Here is a 23981-nt window from a genome sequence, read left to right as displayed (position 1 = left end):
AGTGACGTTTTACCCGATTTTGTTAAGTGCTTTTAAAGCTAATATACGGTTAGAAAAAGTCAATAATACTATTTTTACAGTTTTGTCACAGAATATCTTGGATTATTATGTACATTACATTTACAGAAAGGACTTTTTGGAATGAAAAAATGTTCGCGGGGTGCGAACACCGTGCGCCCATGCATGTGAACACCTTGCGCGCATGCGTGCGAACATTGTGCGCGCACCTTAAAAAACACCCCAAAAAATAGATTAATAGGACCGAATTATTTAAAAAATCTAAAATTAGTACATAATAAAGTTTAATATTGTTAAAAATATAGAACATTTGTATAATAACACAAAAAAACAATAATTGATTCATTTTAAAATTAGCTTTTTAAAAACCTTAGAAATTCACAGAAAAAAACATAGGTTTCAGCCACGTTATTGTTAGGAATTAGCATATAAAAAACTTTGCAAATGGGGGACGTGGCTACTGGCCAAGCATGGAGGACGTGAGTTGAGACTGCTCCGTCCACCGCCCTGAAAATAAGCTGTTAATCCTGACTTACCCGTCACCACGGAGCCCCCACCTCCACACAGCGACAGAAATAGTGGGCTGCCGGGCGCTTCCTAAGACACCGCCGAGAGCACGTCCCCGGGAGGCCGCAATCAGGGTGAAGCCGCGGTCCACAGTGAAGGCGGGCCATGGGGACTGCCAGGAGACGGGCGGCCGCTGGGACTGCTACGCGCTGCCTGAGGGCCGCGGCTCGCGGCACCTGCAACTCCGGGGTGAGTGACCCCCCTGGACTACCAACGAGCTGCGGAGCCACGGCGGGCGGAGCGGACGATCCTGCTAAGTGGCCCGACGCCTCACACTGCCAACGAGAAGCAAGGCTGATGCGCCCGGGGCAACGGAACAGCCAATGCCAGCCTGAGAAAGCTGCAAACGGTGCTCGGACACAGAATCAAGGAGAGGAGCAGCTTTAGAAAGGGAGGCTGCCTATCACGTACCGGGAGGGCTCCCTCCCCACCCCATGCGCTAATTACCCTGAAAGAACACTGCTAAGAATACAAAGGCATTACTACACAGCGCAACATGGCGGTGTGATGCGGAGGGGAGGCTAACACAGACTACCAGGCAGGAAGCCACATCTAAAGCGGGACGGGGAGCCATTAACTAAGCACAGAAGCAGAGAGGTCCCTACCCCAGCAAAGGAGGTGAGCTGCAAATGCCACACACGGGCAGGCTAGCGAAGTGCCCATGGGTGGCAGCGCAAACTTGGCGGAGCTCGGCTATGCACCCTGATTCCCCTCCCCCACAGAGTGGAATTTGCAACTGGCACAACAGCGGAAAAAGGAACCTGGACACCAATTGAGCGACGGTGAGTGCAGGCAGGGGTATATACAGGCACCACCACGCGGAACTGTGACTGGCATCCGCCATGAGCATACATTGGGCCTGCGGCGAGCCGATTTTAGAGACCCAGCGCCGCGAGAGTGGGGTGCGACGCCAACAACGAAGGGGGCTAGCATGTCATAAGCGGGAACAGACCGGCTACGGACGTGGAGAAACACCATGGGGCGTAACAGGGCTAAGCAACCGGACCCCGAGGCAGGCGCCGCAATGCAGTCTACCGGATCCGAAGACCCCTTAGCCTCGTCCAACCATGACGTAATACCACCTACAGGAATGGGCTCACAAGATGCCAAATTGGATTTAATATTGTCTGAAATAAGAGCCTCTAGAGAAACATTGGAAACAAGCATGGACGCAATGCCCACGGGACTATCTCTACTGAAGGTGGACCATAATAAACTAGCGGAGAAAGTGACTGCTCACAAGTTGGCACTTGATGACCTGAGACCGCAGCAGACTGAGCATTCCACGAGATTGGAGGACCTGGAGCGTCAGCTCAAGGGATTGCGGGACAGAGTGGACGACGCGGAAGGGCGTTCCTGCCACAATAATGTCCGCATCCGGGGCATACCGGAGCGCAGCGAGGGATCGAACCCCACCCAGTTTGTGGAAGACTGGCTCAAAAACATGGTGGCACCAACGGGCCTTACCCCACTCTACAGCATGGAACGCGCACACAGGGTACCCCCGTGACCGCCCAGACCGGGAGCGCCCCCACGCCCCTTGATTGCACGCCTACTTCATTACTAAGATAGAGACACGATCCTTAAAGCTGCCAGAGAGAGCTCCCTGGTGAAATACGAGAAAAGGACAATATCGCTATACCGGGATTTCACCCCAGCAGTCCAGAGAGCTAAAACGAACTTCCTGGGAGTGAAACGTGCACGTTGGGATCGCAATTTAAAGTACGCTCTCCTTTTCCCAGCACGCCTAAAAATCATACATGGCCTCAAGACTTATTTTTTTGATACCCCGGAGGAAGCGTCGGAATGGATGGAGGTAACGCTCACGCCGAACGCCTCGCAGGATCCCTTGGCAGGGACACAAAGAGACCACCCCTCGCATCGGATGGAGCCGAACACGCACCAGTCGGGTCACACTCAAGGTGCAGATATTATCACCACTTCGACCCAACTGCCGGATCTGGCAGGGACAGTTGTAGAGACAGCACTCCTGACAACGATGGCCCTGGCGGCCCACGATGCCCAGGAACGGACAAGAGCGGATCATCAGTCTGGCACACGCACGGAAGATTCAGAAGCTTTCGGAATCGTACACTAGCCTGCAACTCTTTCCGTGTATCATTGTGCAAATGTCGAATGAATTTTGAATACCTGTGTTGAAGCCGCAAGATGGTAACGTATGTAGTTATATAATATGAACAGGATGAGGTGGGCATATGTGGACTGGGGTTATTTGCTATAACAGGGTGCACCCCAAGGACTATCAGCAGACAATTAGCTGGTAAGCGCAACCGGACCGACCCCCCCAGGCGAAGGCACAGTTGCGCTTAATTGTTTTGCCCACGTTGGGTAACAGAAGTTCGGTCCCCAGCTGGCTGGGAGCGAGGACCTTAAGGTTGAGCAGTTTAACATAGTTAGAGCACTCAGATTAAGCTTCATAATGTCCAGCAAAACTGCTGTAATGGGTAAAGCATTCACTGTATATTCTCCTCACTGTGACGACACCTAACACATATACGTTCTGCACCTGGAATGTGCGAGGAATGTGCTCAGTGCACAAGAGGCACAGAATACTGAGACAATTGAACAGAAGAAAGATTAATATAGCTTATCTACAAGAAACCCACCTAAATGGAGCGGAAGGCTCCAAATTACACAAGAAATGGAAGGGCCAATTATTTGCTACCGCCTACTTGGCCTTCTCTAGGGGGACTGCTATATGGATAAGAAACTCCATCCCCTTTAAATTAATAGAGAAACGGGTGGACAGGGAGGGACGATATGTATTTGTATATGGGATACTGGACGGCTCCCCTGTAGTACTGGGCTGCGTCTACGCCCCCAACACGGACCAGGCGAAATTCCTTACCACCCTTAGCGGCGTAATATCAGACTGGTCTGAACACGGATGGATAGTAGGTGGGGACTACAATACGGTCCTGGATATCTCCCTCGATAGGTCCCACCCCCCATTACACACCGCCGATAGCAGAAAACAGGCAGAGGTACTAGCATACTGGGCAGAATGCTGGAACATGTCAGACGCGTGGAAAATCAAACACACGTGATATAAGGAGTATACCTTCTTCTCACCACCACACAAATTGCATACCAGAATAGATCAATTTTTCTGTTCCAAGATAATCCTGGGGTCCATCACCTCGGCAACTCACATGGGGAAGACACTCTCGTACTCATTTTCAGATGTAATCAGTGATGTCATGAGTGATGTCACTGACCATGTCATGAGTGACATAATATGTGACATCATAAGCAGTGCATTGCGAGCGCGCAAGTTATAGTTAGCTGAACTAACTATAAGGGGGGAATTGCAAAGGTTTTGTATGATAAAAAAGACCAGCTAACTATAACTGGTGTGAAACCTATGGTTTTTCCATTGAATTTCAAAGGTTTTTTAAATGCTAATTCCTAACTATAATGTGTGTGAAACCAATGTTTTTTTCAGTTACTTGTCATTCCGCACATTCGAGGTTCCTGTACCTTTCAGCTGTCTGTGATCATTGCACAGCGGTGCAGTCTCCACTACCAGGACTGGCCGTAAAAATATCACAGAAGAGTTTTGCCACTTGCTTGGAGACGCACTCAGTGAACCAAGTCAGATGCCATCATTTGCGACAGAATCCTTTATTGTTCAGCAACTGGAATTCCAAAGAGTCTTTATCAGGAACCCTATCCTATGCATTTGTGCGGAATGACAAGTAAAACAGCCTTACCTGAACCGGATTCCTTCATCGAACCCACTGCATGGTAACAAAGAATACATTAATTACAGCAGACACTGGGACCCACCAAAAGGAAAAACATACAAGAAACCTCAAGTTCCAGCATGCCTTGCCCTTAGAACCAGAGCAGCCCATGTAGGGGGCGGGAACTGGGATATGAATCAGCTGGCTTGTGCGTCCTCGTAATCCTGATGACAATCTGCTTTCAAGCCCGTGAACAAGAGGCAAGGTGCCTCAAAATGCATAGGGCTCCTGATAAAGACACTTTGGAATTCCGGTTGCTGAACAATAAAGGATTCTGTCGCAAATGATGGCATCCGACTTGGTTCATTGAGTGCGTCTCCAAGCAAGTGGCAAAACTCTTCTGTGATATATATATATATATATAATTATATATATATTCAAAATAGGATATCCATTCATTACACAAGGAAATCATCCGGCACTCGAGCAAGGTTATCGTTGGTTCAGGCTTATTTATTTATTTTACGAGTTACATCCATCAACGCGTTTCGGGAGTCAAGCTCCCTTGATCACGATGTTTGTGCTGCCATTACGGACTTCTAAAAATACACAAAGAAGGTAGCAAACAGTGTAGAAGGACATTCGAATCCTGGTCAGACCGTCTACTAATGCGGTGGCCATTTTAGCACTTGCAAATAGAGAAAACTTTGTTCAGGAAAAAAACTGAGATAATTCATGTTTAGGGCAAACGCCAGTAACAAAATATAAACATCCTATTATCATATTTTTTACCGTTTCAGAGCAAAGGCATAAAAACACATACTTGATATAACGCAAGTGCATTTTGTAATCAGTTACATTTGTTCAAACGATAAGGATTCCACAAGTCTCTGGGCAAGTGCCCCTAAACCACTAGAACCTTAAAAGAATATTCATAGGATTATTTTACAATTTTCTATCTCATGCTAAACACCTCATGTTTTCAATTGATTGCTATCATTAGACCTCAGACAGCTGACTCAATGGTTTATCAAATTTTACCACGTGGCTTTATCTGTATAACTGACTGTTCTAATTGGAATGGGAAAACATTTCCTAGTAATGCAATTTTACTCAAAATATCCTTATTATTTTCATAAAGTGTGAGTGCCTATTTGTAATCAATAATACTCTCTTACTGTAAACAACTGCTCTACAAAATGCACATAATCTAAAGAGAAAATAAAGTGCTAGTGCTTGGATTTGCTACAATTCTACTATGAGCTATCTACTACTCTTATACATTGAAAAAGGAGTAACCCATAGATAAAGTGTTAATGCCTAAACGGAAACAATAGTACTCTATATTATTTATGTAAACAATCCACTCCTATTGCACAATAAAAATAAAGTGTCAGTGCATAAATAGTTTAAAAATCATTATCCATTCCATTCCATTTCTTCAATGCCACTTCAGTTTTACACATCATATTACCACTTATGTATTAAAAAAAGGGGAAAAATTAAAAAGTTTTTTGTCAATTAAAAACATTAACAATTCATAGTTTCGATATGCAGTTTTGATATGCTCGAGGTTGTTCAATTATTTCATTAAATACATATGCAATCAGTTTAGACATGTATGAAGATCCTCATCTACATTTAGGCCCTTTGGCTCTTTGCAATTAAATTCTAAATAAAATAGGTCTCCAGCCTCCTTAGTTCACCTTTCCTGTCACCTCCTCTCTTTTTCTTTGGGACCTCTGCAATACAAGAATATTGGAGGCCTGCGGGGTTACTTTGGTGGTGTGACTCAAAATGCCGTGCCACAGGGTAGGATCTGTCCTGATTGTCAATTGCACGTCTGTGCTGCAAGATTCGCTGGTGCACTGGTAAAAGGGTGCTACCAATATATATCTCGGGGCATGGGCATTGTAGTAAATATACTACATATTCACTTTTACAATTCATAGCACTCCTGACTAACTGTCTTATTAAAAGAAGTTCTAAAATCTGTACGGTTCATTCCGTGTTGACAGGCTTTACACTTAAAAAATCTTTTAAAACCAAGTTTCGGTTTCAGCCAGTCGGTGTTGCTTTTCTTTTTCTCTATGAACTCACTTTTTACAACTAAGTGTTTAAGAGATTTAGATTTTCTGTATGTAATTTCGGGATTCCTTTTCACCTTTGAACCTAACATTGGATCGTTCCTTATTAGATACCAGTGTTTTCTTAGAATAGATCTTATTTCTTTATGTTTGGTATTGAATGTGGTTATGAATCTCGAAGTAACTTGATCTTTCTGTAATTTACTTAAATTCTTTAGTTTCTGAGTTCTAGAAGGTTTAAATAGTATATTCTGTCTTATCAACCTTCTTGCCTTGCTGGATGCTCCTTTTAGGATCGTGTCCCTATATCCTCTTTGAATAAACCTCTGGGTCATTTCAGTCTCAATCTTATCATATTGCTCATCACTGCTGCAGGTGCACCTGACTCTATAGTATTCCCCAAACGAATACTTCTTATAAGAGCTGTTGGATGGGCGCTTTCAGCATGCCAGATTGAGTTACCTGCAGTTGTTTTACGGAACACTGTAGTTTCTAGTCTACTATCTATGGGAGTGATCCTAATATCGAGGAAATCAATTGTGTTTTTTGCTCGAATGTGCCACGAATTCCAAATTCAGTGAATTCTGGTTCAACTCCTCAATAAATAGGTCGATTGATGTCACCATGCCCTGCCACAGCAGGAAGACATTGTCTATATATATATATTATATATCTTACCCACCCGCAGTCGCCAGTAGGTAGTTATTTTTAGGACCTAGTTACCAGGGGACAATTGCAACATTCTATTCCCAATACCTTTGCCACCGATTAACGAATCTTTGCGAAAATTTCAAAACTTGTGGTGCGCTCCGGTCTGCTCCTATCCTGAAATGTTTGGGGTGATTCAGCAAGCGGGGGCAAGAAAAAAGGAGGGTCCCAAAACGTGTTTTCCCCATGCAATTTCCCATAGGAAACTTTAGCCGCGGCTACAGACCGAACAGAATTACACCAAATTTGGCAAAAAGGTAGCCCTTGATTCGGAAATAATTATTTTTGTAAAATGGTGTTATTCCATTCAGTAGTTGCTGAGAAAATCAAAATTTAAAAATATTGATATATAGAAGATGCCAGGATATGCGCACCCTCCCGATCAAGAGCTGCATGCTAATTGGCTGTCAACACTCCAAACCAGGAGGTGTTGGCAGCCATCTTGTGCCTTGGTAGAACCGAGGCACAAGAAATCAGTAAAACAAACGTGAAACAAAAGAAAAGGGGGCAGGGTAGAAACACCCTGACCCCCTGGGCCTGCTTAGGGGGTTACACATGGACCCCCAGGGCAAAAAAAGATTTTGTTTTTTAAAAACCACAGGATGCGCGGAGGAACCGCGGATCAGGCTGTGAAAAAGAAAAATTAAAGCTCTTGCTCCCGCGCTTCATTATTAATTAGCCCCCTGGTCGGCCAAGTTCCGGGGCAATGTTTATATTATAATGGGGGTCCAAAGAGCCCCGGGGACCGCCACCCCCGGGGCTTGTATAGTTAATTGGTGGGGGGTGCAAAGGCCCCCCCAAGCTCCGGGGACCACCACCCCCGGGGCTTTTATAAAATATTGGTGGGGCACATGGTCCCCCTGCAGCCACGTTGACCGCCACCCCCGGGTCCTGTTTTAAAAATAATTAACTACCTGTGTGGGAGGGCTCGAACACCCCACACACCCCGGGAACCACCACCTCCCCGGGGCACTAAGTCAGCAAATTTGGGGGTCCGTCACAGACCCCCGAGTCCCCGGGACCGCCACCTCTCGGGGCTTTAACATTGTTGGGAGAGGGCCTCGTGGCCCCCCTCCTGGAGCTCTGTGATGGCCATGGGGACCGCCACCCCCCAAGGCCTGTTGCTGCAGTGTCCCAGGGTGCCCACCCCCGGGAAACTGCTGTTTCCTATGGCAGAAAGGAGCCTAGCAGCTCCCGCCCTGCAATGGCAAACTATGCATTGCTTTTTGGAAGTGAGAGCAGGAAACCTGCTCTCTCATCCAAAAACCAAAGCTGATTGCTTTTCCACACGGGGAGCTGCATCTTAGCAGCTCCCCATGTGGTAAAGCAGTGCCGGCTCCCGCAGCAGGCGGGGAGCCGGCAGGACTGTGGGGGGATAGAAGTGGCCAGGGAGGGAGGCTGCGCTGCTCCGCTCCTCAAAAATAAAAATAAATAAAAAACAAAGGCCGGCCCCGGGGGATGGGGCCCCCGGACCATAAATGGCTTGAGGAGGTGGGCAATGCAGCCCCCCTCCAGTTACATTTAAAAAAGAATAAACTTCCCATGCCCCGGGGGTTGGGGTCCCCGGGCCGATTATGGCCTCGGGAGGGGGGCCACGTGGCCCCCTTCCAATTTAAAAAAGTAATAATAATAAAATAGGGGCCAGGCCCTAGGGGACGGTTTGCCCAGGGTCAATAAAATAGGAAAAGAAGAGGGCCACACAGCCCCCATCTTAAAAAATAAATTAAAAAAAGACCGGCATCGCGCCGGAGGCCCCACCCTCTACCTGCAGCACTCTGCAAACGCGCCCCCTGGCACGTTTGCAGATGGGAACTAATTCCCTTTGAATACTGGTGGTCCCTGGGGGCAAACTAGCCCACCAGGAACCTCCAGTATGTGCCAGGGAGCTGCGTTGCAGAGAGGTGTTCAGAAGCCATGCCCCTTTTTACACCTCTCTGCAATGCAGCTCTGTGGCGCTTAATGGAGGAACCTGGTGGGCTAGTTGCACCACAGGGACCCTCAGGGTTCAAGCGGCGTTAATCCCCCAACTTAAAACGCACCACGGGGCAAAGGGAGGGGTGGGGCCTTAGTTGACATGTGTGCAAACACACCCTGTGGTCCGTTTTAAGTTGGGATATTCATTCCTCTTCAATCCTGAGTGTCCCTAGGGTCAAACTAGCCCATTAGGTACCTCCAGTAAACGCAGTTGCAGAGAGGTGTAAAAAGGAGCACGGCCTGGACCACCTCTCTACAACGCAGCTCAGTGGCGCTTACTGGAAGCACCTGGTGGGCAAACACACCCTGTGGCTCGTTTTAAGTTGGGCCAAATTAAAATGGCCAGAGGGCTTATTTGCACACATGCCACCTCAGGCACCCCCCTCCCTTCACCAGTGTGCCAACGCACCCCGTGGCGCGTTGTAAGAGGTAGTTTTAATCCCCCTGCCCTATTATGTCCTAGGGTCTTACAGAGTGGTCATGGTAATCACAGGGGTACCCCAACGCATAGTGTTCCCTAATGTATGTAGGTTTTTCACTGTATTCTAAGTGTATTTTAGCATAGCACTGGCTCTAGGCCTGGTTAGTCAGATTCAGTTACCATCAGTACCTGTCAGAAAAAGTTGTGGTTACAGGAGGACTTTTGCTTCTCTGTTGGTTCATTCTGTACATCTCTTCTTCTTCCTGTACTTTTCTTTGTCTCTGTTGACTTCTGTTGCTTCTTTCTGCACTTCTTTTTTTTCTGTGCATTTTTTTCTTATTGCTTCACATCTCCTACCTCTGTAGGCATAGTTAGAAAAGAGCATTTAAAAAACCTTTGAAATTCACTTAAAAAACCATAGGTTTCAGGCACTTTATAGTTAAAAATTAGCATTTGAAAAAACCTTAGAAATTCAGTGAAAAAACCATAGGTTTCAGGGGCGACCACCCCCCGTGGCTTTATGTATTGTGGGAGGGCGACTGTGTGGCTCCCCTCCTGGAGCACTTGAGGGCCCCGTCTCCCCCCGGGGCTACAAAAAAAATGGTGGGGGAGGCTGCAAGGTCCCCAAAGCCCCGGGGACTACCACTCCTCTACGCTTTATGTATTGTAGGAGGGCCGGCTCCTGCCGTGTCCCGGGGCTTCTGGGGACCTTGCTTTTCCACATGGGAGCTGCACGTTAGTAGCTCCCCATGTGTAAAAAAATGGCGGCTCCCAAACATGTAGAAGTTGTGCACCAAAGGCGCTGGAGTTGTGCACCCTACAAATTATGAGTCGTGCATCCAGTGCTTGCACACCAGGTGGCCGCACTGAGCGCTGCACTGGGTGTGCGACTTAAATTTTACCGTAAAAAAATAGCCCCTATCAGTAATTTCTAATGTCCCCGGGGACCCTATCCCCCGGGTCTTATAAAAAATGTTGGGGTCCGTGGAGGGAGCCCCAATGCCCCCACGGTCCCACCAGCTCCCTGTGTCCTTTCGGAGCCGGCATTGCTTTTCCACATGGGAAGATGCTAACTTGCATGTGGAAAAGCAATCTGGTTTGGAATTTGAAAGTGAGAACAGATTTCACTGCTCTGTCTTTCAAAATCCAAACCAAGTTTTCCACGGAAAGGCGGGAGACGCAAGACTTCCCCCCTTTCATATCAAATAGCAGTGTCCCGGGGGTAGGTACCCCGGGACACTGCAGGAGCCGGCCCTTGGGCATGGCGTTCCCCAGGGCCCTTGAGAGCTCCAAGCGGAGGGCCACGCAGCCTGCCTCCCACAATACACAAATCCCCGGGGGGTGGTGGTTCCCGGGGCTTGAGGGGGGTTGTTGAGGCTCCCACACTCCTAATTTTGCTGGTGGGGCCTTGGATGCGAAAGTGGCACAAGGGGGCTGTAAATCTTGTACACAGTGTTCTGTTTTACTTTGCTTTCCTTTCTGTCATGTAGAGTATCCTGGGTAAATATAACGGTTTCTGTACAGCCAGTAGCTTTCAACCCTACCCCCAAACGGCTTACTGCCTGTTACCATAGTAACAGTTCATGGAACACTTAAGTGAGCACAGAGGTTAGAAGTTCACCACACTATGTTGCTAATCGAAACAGTTACTGGTCTGGAGTTTTAAAAGATTTCCATAGGAACCGTTAGTCGTAGCTATAGACTCTGGTAAAGAGCTAGTAAAGAGTTAGCCTTAGTATTATACTTCAAGTTATAAATATCATTTCTATTTTTAAATGTTTTCTAACTGTATTATTATCACACTATATAATAGGGAAATGTCCGAAAAAGAAGACGTATATACTTTTTTTTAAATTAACTTTTATTAAAACAACAATACATAACTGGAAATGTATCTTAAAGATAACAATGAAATAAATAACTAGGAACAGAACTTTAAAAAAAACATTAAACAAAATGTGATATGGACTCAAATAGAAGTAGGGTAGGTAATCTGCAAAACAAAAATGAAAATAAGTGTTCAAAGTTAGATCAATGTGACTAAATGAGGTCAAACATTACAAGTTAAGGTAATACTTGGCGATATTTTTTAATTTGCACGTCTGCAGTGTGCCTGATACATTCCACCTCTCTTATAGGCCCATGTTCAAGAGGTGTCTGTATGGAAGTGCCTACTGCGTCAGATTTACAGTATGGACCAACAGGTCTTTAAAATGATTCAGAGATGAGACAGAATTAGGTGGAAGATCAAGTCATTATGCAGGAATATTCTTTGGGGCTTATTTACAAGCCCCTTGCTCCACATTTGCGATACTTTTCCTATGTTAAAAGTGACGCAAAAGTGGCGCAAGGGTCTTGTAAATAAGCTCTTTTATTTCTAATCCATTTAATCAGAGACATTTTATATCTAGGTTGCTCTGCTTACCTTGTGTAAACACTGTAAACACTGTGAGCAACAGAGTTCACAACTTGAACTCAGCTTTGGTTGTACACAGCAGAGTGGACAGCAGTGTCCATAACTTTAAAAGAGAAAGAGAAACGATGTGAGAGAGAGTGAGAGAGAGAAAGAGAGAAAAAACGACATTATAACTGTGAGAGAGAGAAAGTTATAGATGGAGCAGTTAATACTGGAGAAAATACTTGTAGCTCACCTTTTGTCTCCATTTTGTGTAAAAGCATGTGCTGGTTCATAGTGCACCCTCCAGTTTAGTGATCTGAAAGATAGTATATAGAGTTAGTAATAGCATAGTACATACAACTGCACACAGATATTTTTGCTTAATATATTTGTACACTCAGGATAATATATTTCATCAACCACTGTAAGGAGATGTCTGTGTGCTGTTTTTCTTCCAAAGTAGTATATCCCATGCACTCCCACTGCATAGCGGTGAGTTCTCAATATTGCGTACCTAGAATGGAGGTGAGTGTTTTTCTTGGGAAGTCAGGGGGAGATTTAGAAGCTCCTTTCGCCACTTTTCCCAATCAATCAATCAATCAGAGTACTTGTAAAGTGCGCTTCTTACCCGTGAGGGTCTCAAGGCGCTAAGGGGAAGGGGGGTTCTGTTTTTCACCACGTGCCGGGACATAATGCATCCTGAAGCTCTACATTTAAAAGATAGAAAAAGAAAGATGTTATGATTGGTATTTGTTACTTTCTTAATGTGGAGTACAATAACATCACCCTTTGACACACCTTCCCTCCCGCATTTAAAAACAACTATTTGTACAGTTTATATTCTGGACGTTTGACTGATTATAACAACGTTCCTGCTATTGGAAAAAGAAATATATAAATGCAATAGGATACAGGGGCAGATTTACAAGCCCCTCGCGCTACTTTTGCATAAAATTTAACATAGGAAAAATTATTTAAAAGTGATGCAATGGGTTTGAAAATACGCCCCACGGTATATAGGACTGCGTACACCTAAATCGCTGTGTCGATTTTTTGTATCCAGTGTGCTGCAGCCCATCGACTCCCTCCGATGCGCAACCAGGTCTCACTGCTCACCTTTTCGTGCACAGGACAACTTCTACATCATGCAGTCCCGCTCTGCCACCAAGAAATCTGACATATGGTGCTGAGTCTTGATATAGGTATGACTAATGACATACTCGTGGTCCCATCATCATAATCGCAGGTTCCTCACCCGATCAGTCCTTCGGGTACCATTAACTCAGTGACCAAAGAGGCCACGCACGTATTGGTGGGCCCTTGTACTCGGTGGTTCGAGCCTAAATGAGGCGTTCAAACCACTAAGACGGCCCATCGCAGCGCTTGGGATGGGAGCAACTCTAAAATGGTGTAGAGCATGTGCGCCCCCTCTTTTTTATTGGTACGGTCACGTGTGTAGTGACACGTGCTGGATGGGTGTGGTGTGGGTGTATACCAGTCATGAGGGAGTGTGTGTGTGCTGTTCTTACAACTAGACCTGGAACTAAGAAATCAGTACAATGGAAATATGGGCCATGTATCGTTGTTGTGGTTTCCTGGAAGCGTAAGCGGAGTGTGCTGGCCTGACGTATGCCAGTGCTGCACGAGGCTGTGAACAATGACTCCACAGCTATGGGCGTGGTTCGGTCACTAGGTATATGAGAAATCAAGTGATTCAGGTGTCTGTTTTGTAGTGCTGACGTCACCCGGGTCTTAAACGCAAATGTGTCATTATATCTGTAAAGTTGCACAACATGGCGAACATGGAAGGTACAGGGTATCACTGACTTTATATTCATTTATAGTTGCACACATAAAAGATGGTGGACATGACTCATTTCTGTGATTATGAATGTTTGTTGTACATTCAGTGGAGTGTAGTAACTGTAGTAATACAGGGCTGTGAAAGGTTTAAGTTGCAGTTTTTGGCACATGAAGGGCAGCTAATATATATATAGGTATGTGGGTATTTGGGTATACTGTCAAACTTGGTGTTGTAAATCAGTGTTTGAGCCTTGGAGTTGCGTCCACATCCTGTTACTGTACGTAATCTACGTGTGCCTGAAAATGTACTATAAATACGGTGCTCATGTAAATTGCTGATATACTTTTGAGTTGATTTGCGCTATATAAATATGCTAAAAAAAAGGAGGAATAGCCCACACTTGCTGTCAGAGGTAAGATGGTTGTATACGCTATTTATATCACAATATAATGTGATAGGGCGCAGGAGCAGCATTTTACGAACATATTAAATACATAGACACAGATAGATAGTTGAATTGTGTACGGGCACGTGTGCTCGATTCCATTTTATTACATTGCTGTTGGTAACAAGTAGATTAGTAATTATGATATCATACATAGATATTCAATCGTAAATGGTTTTTGATTTCTACTGTACAAAGGTAAGAGCACTATATGTAAAAAAATACACAGAAGATTCTATCGTAAAGTTTTGATGAGTTGTGGTACACTGAGGTAGGGTCGGTTTGTGTGGAATCTGCGATGATGTGTGGTTCAGGCAGACTGCACTACTAACAATGTCTTTTGCTACTGAATGTTGTTTTTCAACTAAACCTAGAGCTGATATAAAATATGTTTTTGAAAGAAGGCTACTAAAGGGATATTGCATAGGGTTTGATAGATGTTTTATTTAGTTTGGTATTGCACTCTGCAAATAAGAAATAAAGTGTAAGTTGAATTCTGCCTGAATACTGACACGTGGCGATGAATTATGGTGCACTGAGTTAGTAGTACCTTTGGGACTGAGCGTGTATGTAACATGCGATGATGCGTGGTCCGGACAGGCCGCAGTGGGGGTAATGTTTTTTGACTACCGAATTTTGCCTTAATAAAGCCTCGGGCGATTATTTATGGTGTACTGAGTTAGTGGTACGTCTGGTGTTTAGCGTGTACTCACCCTACGATGATGCGTGGTCTGAACGGGCTGCACTGAAAGCATTGAATGTTGCATACTGGATTGCATGTACTTTGAGGGGAAAAAAAAACTACCATCAATGGTTATCAATTGTTCTGCAAACGAGGTCTACTGATTGCTCCCTATAACAAATTAAGCAATTGCACTTCACGCAGTGCATTCTAACTTTCTCAAAATGGGGACGTATGTCAGGTGGCGATGTTGCAGATTGGGAGTATTTGGTTTTCTGAACTGATTATAGTAAAGTTGTAAACCTTGCAGTTCGCAATGTAGATGTTAGGGTGGACTGCATCATCTGCAATCATGGTTGAAGTGGAAGATAGAACATATATAGAATACATTATTAAAATGTGTATATTTACGTGACATTTAAAAGGGATAGTATGTTTCACCGTGACATAAAACTCTTGACTCTTCTTTGCGATAATTCATGTGAATTCTAACAAAAACAGAACACATACAGTACAATTGTTTCTGCATTAAATAAATCAAGGTTGAATTCCCTACTGTCCGTAGTATACATGCAAAGTTGCCTTCAAGTTGTGAACCCTGCTGAGTGTAAATTGAAGGCAGTAGTTGACACAAATATCGAGAAATGCTTTTTTGTCACAGTTAACAAAATCTGAGGACACAGTACAATTGTTTCTGCCTTAAATAAATCAAAATGAATTTAATGTTGTCTGTAGTGCTTAAGCGCTTCTGCTATCAAGTAGTGAACTCTGTTGATCGCAGTGTACATTTGAAAACAGTACTCAGTACACTCATTGAGGAATGTTTTTTGTGGCATCCTTTAACAAAATTGTCTCTGCCTTACATAAATCAAGGATAACTCTACTGACCGCACTGTAGATCAAAGGCAGAAGTATTTTAGTCTCCTCATTTCTTCTACTGAGGTGGTTGTGGTGGATGTAGGTCGCTGCTAACAAAATATGGAATCTGGAGGTGGTGTTGGTGGTTACTTTTCTGTTGGTGGTATCTGTGCCACATCCCTCACAGCAATTTGGGACAGGGCAATGTCAGTCTCCACTAGGACAGGACTAATGTCCATGATGACTGGCTCATCATCAACCTCCTCTTCTACATCTACCTCCATTAGTCTAAGGCTTACTGAAACCTTCCTTTTTCTAAGCCTTGTCTCATTGCGTGTCCCATTCTCAGGCTGAGGTGGCCTCCAAGTGGCGTCTAGATCATCAGAAGGAGGGCTTGCATAAGAAGTTGATGGACTAACCTTTCTTTTGCTTGCTGGGGATCTGGAAGACAATGGATCTTCTAAAAGAGTGGCTTGCTCTTCTTCTTTCTCTGCACGAAGCTCGATCTCCTGAACTGCCCCTACTTCGGGAGGAACAGCTACTATTGGGCGTGGTGTTTGTGGCTGTTGTTGCCCACTTATCTGAGTTTCCCGCATTTATTGAGTACCACTTTGCGATAATTACATTTCAACATCACTGCTCATCACCGTAGGACTCGTGATTAGACTGGCGGCCTCTGTGACTGACATGGGCTTGGGCCAAGGTTGGTGGGGTGGGTCCACTGATGCAGGGGTGCTGCTCCCAGCTTGCTCCCTGGACGCCGCTGCTGCAGGCACACTTTTTTGTTTCCCAAAAAAGGTCTTGGGCGACATACCAGCCTTAGTAAATGGCAGTGCCTTCTTCTCACTGGCAACTTTCTTGGTACTAGGCCTGGTACCTACTCTTTGGCGCCATCTTCAAGATGTCAGCAGCACGTGAAAAACATGAAATACCCCAAAAAACATATTTTGCAATTCAATCCATGCCCTAAATGTGTTTACATTTGACAGAGACCACAGTTGCTTCATGCACCCATGAGTAACTCTGGGACTACTGGCTGAAAGGCCTATTGGCAGACCACCGGGCTAGTGAATTAAAATAAATATTGCAAATTGATTTTAAAAGTTGGACAAAATGTAGTGAACTGTGCAACATGTTTCCTTTATAAAAGAAGAAAAAATACTTACAAAGAATCAACTAGGCCCTTACTGAAACTTCAGGCCACCCACCACAATAAATTGTAAAAAAAAATGAAAAGTACAATAAATGTAGGTGCAATGCCCCAATCAAACAAAAAGCACCAATTTTCCAATTTACTTTTGAAATCTCAAATTCAAAAGTCCTCAAATCCAATGATACATGATGCAGCAGACACAAAGAGTGATCCTTCTAGTTCCAAATCCAAATAAAAAGTGAGCAGGAGATGATCAAAGCACTGCGAGGAGCCTGCTAAACAGGAACAGGAAGTTGGAGACTCTGGGGCACTTCCTTCCTCTAAAAAAAACTTTAAAAAAGGACTCCTGGCACAAAAAAGTACAGCCAAATGTCAATCTAAGGAGTTTTTATTTAATCCAAATCGTCATTTCAAGAAGGTATTGATGCTGCTCAGGAGAGAACCTTCGCCAGGTTGCAGATTCTGCATGTTCGAGATTGCGTTCTTCACAAAACATCCGCCGGTAGTCCTATGGTGCGCAGGTATGACGAGTTTGCGGTCGACAACGCTTGAGGGACCATGAGGCCAGCTACCAAATCTCTTGCGGTTCACGAACGGTTGGGAAATCTTGTAGGCGATATCTGCAAACTGGAGCTCCATATATTATAGTAGAGCAGCAGCCTTCAATGTAAATATTGAACATAACATCCAAAGGTTTAGAGCCCCAACTTCCTTGCAGATCTAAAAAGGGCCTCAATGTTTGATCAAACCAAGACTTTTTGACCTCGATTAGCTGTGACCATTTGCCTTTGCGATCAAATGGTATACCTAAATAAGAAAAGGCTGGAACATAAAGAATTTTTTTGCGATTGATGTGGTGTGGCTTCTGGCTGGTGCATGTGTACCCTACAACCATGGTCTGTGAAATTCTGTAAGCCCGCACCAGTTCATGGCATTAACATATAGTCGTCTGCATAAAGCAGGGCAGGGAGCTTCCTAGAACACCCCATAGGTGTGTCTGCCTCCCCAAAATTTAGGTAGGTATCCAAATTGTTGCTGTATAGACAGAAAAGGATTGGTGCCAGTATGCAACTTTGCCTCACAGCACACTTAATTTTAATGGGAGCAGTGCAATCGCCGTTTCCCCCACACCTTATGCATAAGGTCACATCTTCATGCAGCTGGGATAAGAAATAATTCAATGCCCAGAATACAGCAATTTATAGCATTTTATGCCATTAATGTCCCTATATTCACCCAGTCAATGGCTGAGGTGAGATCCATAAATTCTTTATGGAGACCACCATCCTTTGCCAATGTATATTTACCAATAAAAGGGTAAAGATTTAGATATTGGTCAACACTGCCAAGGCAGTGTCTAAATCCGTACTGTACATCGGAAAAGCTACTCTTTTGTGACACCCAGGTTTCCAGCCAATTCAATAAAATACTCCCCATGACTTTACTTGTTTAATCAATTAAGGAAGTAGGACAGTAGCATATGGGGTATGCTCTGTCACCCTTTTTTAATTGAGGGACTATAATACAATTTGACTATGCTTTTGCTGGGCCAACAATAGTAGCACTCCCAAAGATTTGGTAAGTTGTGGTACCCAGAGGTCAACCAGCACTCCATCAGGACTAGGGGCATTAGTTCTGGTGCTCTGTTTTATCGTGCATCTAGCTTGTATCAACGTCGGAGGTGCTAGCTCCAGACCTCCCCCGAAAGGTTTAGTTAATACAGCTTCAACGTATATATCAGATTGCTCATGACTATTGTATACCCGGGAAAAGTGGTCAACCCTATTTTTTGATGGAGCAGTGACATCAATAGTGATGTTATGATTGTCGTGAAAATAAGGGCCATTGACTGATTTCCAAAGAAGGCAGACAGCATTTCTTACACTAACTGCATGCAATTGTTCCCAGGCTTCATGCCTGATAGCTACCTTCATATGCACAATTGCTTGTTTGTAATTCTGTCTGCAAAGTCTTGCCATCCCCTATCACAAGGCACCTCTTCCAAGGCAAAGATAACATCTCTCTGAGCCTTTAAGCACTTTCCATCAAGCCATATTTGCAGCCTGGGCTCTCTATCCTGTCTCTTTGCTGTCAGAATGTCAGTGACAGAATGGTAAATTGCGAAAACTGCCTGCTACATACGCTTATGGTCCAGTTCACTATCTAAGCAGATCATTACCTGCTCCCTACTTCTCTCTGCTAGTTCTTCTAGCATGGACCCTGGATCCACCATGACCCATTTACATAGAATGCCCATATTCTATTGGCGTTCTATTGGCATACTGGCAAATTCGCCCTGCTGCTTCTCGTTGTAAAAAGAAATAGCTAGAAGGTAATGGTCACTCAAACAACTTTGCAATAATGAAGAATTGATGAGCTTGGGCTTAAAGTACTAAAAGAGCACAAATAAATCAGTAAGACTGCATGAGCCTCTTCCAGTGTAAGTAAAATGTCCTATTACAGGGTGATCTGAAAGGTAAATAGCAAGAAAAGGGAATCATTATTCAAAGTAGAATTTAAATTATATCCACACATACTGTGCACTAAAATGGGAATAATCCTCGGTGTCACATCCCATCACCTCACACTCAGAACCATTAGAGATTGGGCACAGCCTAAAATTAAAATCGCCCTCCAGATCACAATAAAATCCATGTTGGGCTCACTTAAAATGTTGCTCAGAATCTGTTCAATCGTTTCAAGGAAAGCTGCTACATCTAAGTTACTTGAAATGAAATTATTTTGACACAAATTATTAATAAGCATTACCTGGATTTATGCAAATGTCTAATAATTTGAAAATAGGGGCAGTCGAGGTACATTTTGTAGATCCTCCTACACAGGGTAGTTGAAATTAAGGTTAATAAACCACCTCTATGGAGCCCCGTCTTTCGTTTACTGCCAGGGTGTGAATAGAGAGAACCCCATCTATGTGGACTGCTTCACAGACCCAGGTCTCTTGTAGACAAACAATATTAAAATCCTTAATTGATTTGATCCACTCAACATTCTCCACCTTAATAAGAAGGCAGGCTGAATTCGAAAACATACATTTAAGATTATATTTGGTTCCTCAGTAGATTGTACAAAAACATCTAGGGCTAGCTCAGATCAAGTAATTTTGGCAGAATTAGTTTTATTGGTAATCGTCTGTGCCTGTCCAGCCACTAAAGGAACTGAGCTCTGCATTTCTCTGATCAAGGGCTCTTTCATCTTTCCGGTGATTTTTACAAAAAACAGTGGACCCTAGTATTTGAAAGGATCAGGTTAAGAATAGACATACACTAGATAGTTAGTATGTCCTTCATCCAGCCGGACAGGAATTTATTAGGAAAATACACAAAGTAAATGAGAATCTTAAGGTAATGTCAAGTGGGCACAGCCTGTGACCCACAGGGAACAAGAAAAAACAAAAGATTTTAGGCAAAAATGAACAAGGCGGTCTGTGTACTATTAATCAGTGAACAGACATGATTTCATTCTAAAGTACCATTGTACAGAGCATTGAGACATTTAAGGAACATATGGTACTATTGTGCTGACGACATTTCGATACCGCACACTAGGATACATGGCATCATCTTCAGGACAATTATATCATTCATGTTTGTCTTGAAAAGTAATAATTACAATTGCCTATCATACGTGGCAATTGTATTGAGGGACCATCAGATATGAGGTTAAGGTTGGGCTGGGTACTGGAACACCCATCAATGGCGGGTTTCAGGGAGGTCCTGCGTCTTACTTTCTGGGGGTCGGGTCAATCACGGACCTTCAGTTGCTGACGAAAGCCGAATCGCTTTTCATACATGCTTCGCGGGGATCGCTTCACAGCTGCCGGTGGCAGCGCGCTTAAGTGTAGTCCATGCCAGTACCCCGCGCAACCTTAACCTCATATCTGATGGTCCTTCAATACAATTGCCACATATGATAGGCAATTGTAATTATTACTTTTCAAGACAAACATGAATGATATAATTGTCCTGAAGATGATGCCATGTATCCTAGTGTGCGGCATCGAAATGTCCTCGACACAATAGTACCACTACTACTGACTTAATCAAACGATTCTAGATTAACACCAAACTAAATTTGGAACATTGCATGATAAAAAAGGAACACAAGTTGAAATAAAAATCTCAAATATCAAAAAAGAGATTTGGATGCAGTCGAACCTTTCTTTGTCACAACATCAGTAGATGGTCCTGTAAAGGTATCCAGGCAGCCTGATTGCGACCTAAAGTATAAGTAGAAGTGGTGGGAGACATTCAAATCCTAATTTATTTTAAAATCAAGAAATACATTGATAATCCTTGCTCCTGTCAAGAAATGATGTCATGTCAAGAAGTCCTTGCCCACCTTTTGCAGATGTATAAAAAGATTCTAATGACAAGCTATCATCGAGCAGAGATTACATAGTTGTGCCTACCCCACTGTGATGGTGCAGGGCCCTAGTCCCCCATGCACTCTAAAATGAGTGGACACAGAAAGAGATTGTTACTGTGTAGAACTGGACCAGGGCACAAGCGCCCGGCCTCTTTTATTACCAGGATCACATGTCCTGTGACCCCCCTACTGGATGGGTGTGTGGGTGGGTGTAAGCCAGCCCTCAGGGAGTGGCTGGTGCTTAACAACTAGAACAGTGATCAGCAGATCACTACATCCCTCCCAAACTTTATTCGAAGAGAAAACAATAGAGTCCAAACCTGTGGGAGAGAATCACCAAATGACAGGTTCGATTTATTTTAAATGTCAAGAGACTTTATGCAATGCAATGTAAACCTCATCCTTTATTTGAAAAATAAAGTGTTAAAAAAACAAAACAATATAAAACAACAAAACAGAAACGTCCACTAAGTCTCTTAAGCTGCTAGCACAATATAGATAATGGTACAATAGCAGCTGGGACCACCAGTTCTCTTTGGCACAGTTCATGGGTGCTGGGTGGGTCCGGTCTTCTGTCTACTCTACATGGAAGTTGTTCTTACATACTTTCTAGGCATCACTCTAGTGGTGACGAATATAAGTGGAGTGATGGTGGATCAGATGGATGTCACTTATTGTCACGTATTTCTCCCAACTGGCAGCATTACTTCTCTTTTCAAATGGTGGAGTAGTTGCAAGACATCCCTCTCACTAGGATGCCCCTCTCACAAGTATTCCCCTCCCACGGGATGTCCCGGAGGCCCTCTTTGCCAGGCTTCCACTGGACATGTGCCTTTCGCCGTATCACTCCAACAGCTCCACCTGAAGGGTAGTTGATGGCTCCTGCCATTTCACACAAGAACTTCATCCTCCTGGGACCTGCAGAAGAGCAGCTGTGGATCCCTCTCTCTTGTCAGGACCCGCTGCCACCGGCATCCCTGAGGCCTTTGCCCCTTGGTTATCCACGGTCTTGTGTTGAGTGGTCAGATCCGTTTCTACAGGACATCTTAGCACTCTCGCTATTCAGTCTCCCATTTCAACCCAAAGGTAGGTGTTACCAATGGCCCAGCCTGCTCACCTCTGCAATCACCAGGTGGTCTGAGGACTCATAGATAGATGTTTTCTCCCAGTGCCACCGATGTTCTTTCCAGGTCCTGTGCTCCGATGTTCTGGCACATGTCACCTTTGCCTTCTGGTGTGCGAGTTGTCATGTCACACACTCCTCTCTACTGCTTGAGCTTTCTTCTTCACCGTGTCATCATGCCATACAATTTCCATCTTTCGTTCGCGATGCAGTCTGGTCCTCTCTTCTTGCTTGTCTTCACTACCCAGGCCTCTCCTTGTGGCGTGCACTCCACACGTGTCTTCCTGGGCTTGTTCTCCCTTATGACAATGCTTTCTTTTCTTCCGATGACCATACCTGGCGTCACAACCTTCTTCTTGTCATCACATCTGACTTCAGGTCAATATTATCAGACCTCTCCTCAGTCCTGTTCTCAGACCACTCCTTGGTCATCTTCTCGGACCTCTTGTCAGTTTGTCTTCTCCCTGACCTCTTCTTCAGTCACTAGCATTGGCTCACAGCAATGGCAATGCTCACTCCCCTTCCACCACCAACGATAGAGGCGGCTGCACACGCAGGATTAGCAGGCTCATCGCCAATGTAATGGTGCAGGGCCCTGGGCTCTCATCCACCCTAAAATGACTGGACACAGATACACATGGTTACTGGATAGAACTAGGCCAGGGCACGTGCACCCCGACCGTTTTATTACCAAGCTCAGATGTCCTGTGATGCCTGTACTGGATGGGTGTGGGGTGGGTGTAAGCCAGCCCTCACGGAGTGGCTGGTGCTTAACAACTAGAACAGTGATCAGCAGATCACTACACCCACTGAAAAAGAAACCATCTATATAACACAGCTGCCTAAAAAACACATAAACCATACCTTTCCTCAAACAAGGGATGTATTATTTTGTTGAAACATAATCAGTTATATTATTCTGTTGCTGGGGTGACAATCATCAAAATACTGACAACAGTCACAAATGTACCCAAGACAGAGAGATGTGGAGGTCCATCGTTGCTGCCCTACATGCCAGCCGGCATAACGGGCAGCCGGTGAGTAAATGACAAATTATTAACAACGAATGAACAGCATGTTGATGCAATTAATACAATAAATGTAAAATTCTGTGAATGGAAAAGAAGCCCAGTCTGCACAAATGTTGTTGTGTGTTATCTGTTGTGGGATCTGTAGAAAAGATGTTCTAGGTAATACACTTACTGGTCCCACCACAGCACAGACGACAAATACAAGGGTTGCGGCCAGGGTCATCAGCAGTCTTGATCTTTGAAACTTTAGGACAACACGACCCATGGAAGCTTTTTCTGGGCCAACCCTTTTCACTTCTTCATCCCAAAAGGCCTCGAGACTGCAAATAAGGGAGATCAATGTTATTTAAGATTTAAAACGACCATCAAACGACCCAGAACATGAAGGTTGGCGAAGTCTGTACTAATAAAGACCTGGTCTTAGAAAAGCCATCAATTCATCAATACCTCCTACAGATTTTTCATTTTACATATACATTCTCAACAAACAGAAGAGGGACAGCCACAAAATAACCTACAAACTACATAGAATTCAATGCCAACGTTCCTTGGCAATGAGGAAGTGGGACACTCAAACTTGAGTGCCAGAAATGTTGCAGGCTGGGGGCTTTTTCATATT

General features: G+C 44.4%; 1 protein-coding gene across 1 annotated transcript in view; it reads right to left on the bottom strand.

Moving 5' to 3' along the window:
- The window catches only part of LOC147677797 (ATP-binding cassette sub-family C member 12-like), a 1863878-nt gene that overhangs the window by 1514855 nt on the left and 325042 nt on the right, over window positions 1-23981 (bottom strand). The window contains exon 5 of the mRNA XM_086945587.1: window positions 23535-23682. Within this exon, the coding sequence (XP_086801713.1) occupies window positions 23535-23682 (148 nt within the window). The remainder of the gene's footprint in view (window positions 1-23534; window positions 23683-23981) is intronic.

The sequence above is a fragment of the Lissotriton vulgaris genome, chromosome 12, assembly GCF_964263255.1.
Source record: "Lissotriton vulgaris chromosome 12, aLisVul1.2, whole genome shotgun sequence".
NCBI lineage: Eukaryota > Metazoa > Chordata > Amphibia > Caudata > Salamandridae > Lissotriton > Lissotriton vulgaris.
This window is presented reverse-complemented; position numbering and strand designations above follow the sequence as displayed.